Source organism: Saimiri boliviensis, chromosome 13, assembly GCF_048565385.1.
Source record: "Saimiri boliviensis isolate mSaiBol1 chromosome 13, mSaiBol1.pri, whole genome shotgun sequence".
Lineage (NCBI taxonomy): Eukaryota > Metazoa > Chordata > Mammalia > Primates > Cebidae > Saimiri > Saimiri boliviensis.
In genome coordinates, this window is record NC_133461.1 from 106663775 (window position 1) to 106666791 (window position 3017).

The following is a 3017-nucleotide window of genomic DNA, read 5'->3' on the forward strand; positions in this document are numbered from 1 at the left end:
TTCTTATAATTAGATATCCTGGTTTTGTAACCTGATACATACTATATATGAGTGTCAATATAAACTTTATAAATACTGTTTTTAAGTGTTGCACAATATTTCATCAAGGTCATTTAAAATAATTGTCACTATTTTAAAAAACATTTAGGAAAAAGTGAAAAACCTAGCTCCTTTAAAGAAGGCTACAGCTCAGGTCTTTAAATTTAAGACTATGAGTCTGCTGGCTTATAAAAATGCTAAAAACCAGTAGTTGTGTACTGAGCCTAGCTCGTCTGTAGAGACACCCACGCAGGTGGTGCCAAAGGAATTAAGAAGCAGATACCCAGAGAGAAGAGCAAAGTGGGTCTATCCCAAGGGTCAATGGCCTACTGAGCTGAGAGCCTCAGGGGCTAACAGCATTCCGGTTGAGGGCTTCGAGCAGACTCTGACCCACGCATTTATTCTCTTTGAACAGCTGATCATTATCAACAAACAGATGTTCGGTATTTTCTCATAACATAAAAATATACCAGGTAGGCAGCTGGTGCCCACTTACCAGTGATCACAGACAAACTAAAAAGTATTCTCCATGAGGGAGCCACGGGGCAGGGCGGGTCAGAGGGCCTGTGATTAAAGAATCGTTTTAAGAGGTGAATGATAGTTTTCCTTGCCATTGTTCTTCTAGGCAAACAATATATCCTATTGTGCGCTCAGAATTTCAAAGCAATCATACATTTAGCATTTCTCGACAGTTGTGGACACATCATGGTGTCACAGTTTGATCTACATTCCCTGGTTTTGTGAAAGATGGCAGAATCAAGAGCCTTCGGGATTGTGGCAATTCACTGGTTTCTCATGTCAGGGTGGAGGATTTCCCGTGACACAGCACTCCAGCTGAAACTTACAGTAGGCAACGATCATTTCACTGCTATAGCACTCAAGTCTGCAGATGCCGTTTTTGTAGCATTTCTTGTGCATTTCTGATGATAATGGATTTAGACCTGGAAGGAAAATGAATAGAAAGATAATTCACTACAGGCCTTTTTGGATCATAAAATTACTAGTTTTTCAGTTTTTATCCACCTGGGTTTCAGGGAGATTTGGTCATAATAATTGATTCTGTAACTGAAAAAATTAATTAGTGGTATGGCTGAATTGTGTCAACCCAAAATTCACATGCTGAAACCCTAACCCCCGATGTGACTGTCTTTGGAGACAGGGCATTCAGAGAGTAATATAAGGTAAATGAGGTCATAATGGTGGAATCCTAATCCAATAAGATTGATAGGCTAATCCAATAGGATTTATGGTCTTATTAGTGAAGGTCACAGCAGAAAGATGGCCATTCACAAGCTTGGAAGCAAGCTGTTATCAGAAATGGAATCAGCTAGCACCTTGATCTTGCATTTCCCAACTTCCAGAACTATGAGAAAGTAAATTTTGTCTAAGCCACACAGTCTGTGGAATTTTGTTATGGCAGCCCAAGCTGACTCAAACAACTAATAACTTGGAAGATGCCCTGAACTCGTCAGTGAATATGATCCAAACAATCAAGCTAGCTATGCACATAGTCATTCACTCATTATTTATTATTTAAATAACTACTCATTATTATTCACAAACCAATCTTTATAAATCATGTGCATCAAGGACTGTTGGGGTCTAGATCTGCCTATGACATAGACCTTAATCTCAGTGAGTTTTCAGTCTAGACAAAAAGAGAAGAAATACAAAATATGTCTGAGAGAGGAAAAATCATGACAAGTGCAATGACGTGTTTGCAACATGGAATAGTCTTGTCGTTTGGAGGAGGGTGAAACCAATTCTGAAGATCTGAGAAGTCTCGTTGGATGAAGCTCAAGGAATCTGTAGAAATTTTGAGCAAACACATACCCTGACTGAGTCATAACGCCCTGGAGGATAATTATCCTACAGGAACAAGAAGGGATCAGTGTTACTTAGTTGGCCAGACAGAAGCCCAAGAGGACAGTCTGTAGCACTTTTGAGAAGATGAAATATAATGGTCTATAAAATAAGACAAGAAGTTTCTATGGAAATGACAAGTTAGCAGAATGCAAAGGGAATTGAAGGGAATGTTGTACACTAGATGGGGTTCTTTGTCTGGAGCCCACAAATCCATTGTCATAAACCACAGTGGATTTGGTCCCAGCAACAACCAGTGGAGTCACAAATAGTTAGTTAACTGTAAGAAATACATAGTGTATTGGAAAATTAACAAATTGTGTGGCCACTATTTGCTGGTTTTGACTATTATACTTAGATGCATTCTTGAATTAGAGACAAAATAACAGTAACAAAACAGGATGGGCATTACTGATGAAAATACAACGACAGCTCTCACGAGCCAGGTACTTTTCATATTATATACAGACATATTCCATACATGATGTGATTTAATCCTTGCAAGGCTCTTCATTTCCATTTTTCAAACGAAGTAACTAAGGCTCATTGATGCTCATCAGTTCAGCCAAAAAAGAAAAGAAAAAAAAAGAAAAAGGGACACTAAGGCTCAGAGAAGCCCAGACCTTTGTCCAAAGTTATGCAGTTAACAAGTTGGAGAGCCAGGTTCAAGCCCAGGTCTTGCTGACATCAAAACTGGCTGATGCCGTTTTCTACTTTGAAAATCAAAGGGTCCGTGGTGGAGTATGTTTATAGGGTTGTTTAGTGGAATTGGTCTTCTATATGAAGCACCCCTGCCCCCCCGAAATCTGCCAGTTTTACCTGCCAGCACTGGATCCCAAAGGAAAAGAAAGAGAAACACAATGAGGAGAGGCTTCATGGCTGGGAGCTTCGGTTGAGGAGGCTAATGGCAGGGTCTGATACTGGCTGTCAGAGAATAGAGAGAAAGAAGTTGAACACACACTCTCAGGTCTGGGTTATGGCCTGCTTCAGGTAGATGCGCTACACTGAACACCCCCGAGGCAGCTGTGTTCGCAGTGCTCATCTGAGGACAAAAATGGACAGCCCTTTCCTGTTTGTCAGCTTTTCCTATTGACAAAGACACTGTGCTCCCATCT

General features: G+C 40.4%; 1 protein-coding gene across 1 annotated transcript; it reads right to left on the bottom strand.

Moving 5' to 3' along the window:
• Positions 1 to 837: 837 nt before the first annotated feature.
• On the bottom strand, positions 838 to 2779 carry DEFB134 (defensin beta 134). The gene is made up of 2 exons (XM_039461200.2): positions 2722 to 2779; positions 838 to 980 (listed from the first exon to the last, which is right to left on the bottom strand). Exons 1-2 carry the CDS (start codon positions 2777 to 2779, stop codon positions 838 to 840), a joined length of 201 nt encoding a protein of 66 aa, XP_039317134.1.
• Between the last annotated feature and the right edge of the window lie 238 nt (positions 2780 to 3017).

Excerpts from the sequence above, each read along its gene's own strand:
- DEFB134 (XM_039461200.2), bottom strand. The coding sequence starts at position 2,779 with ATGAAGCCTCTCCTCATTGTGTTTCTCTTTCTTTTCCTTTGGGATCCA. Across the intron at positions 981-2,721 it reads TTGGGATCCAGTGCTGGCAG|GTCTAAATCCATTATCATCA; the intron begins GTAAAACTGGCA and ends TTTTCCTTCCAG.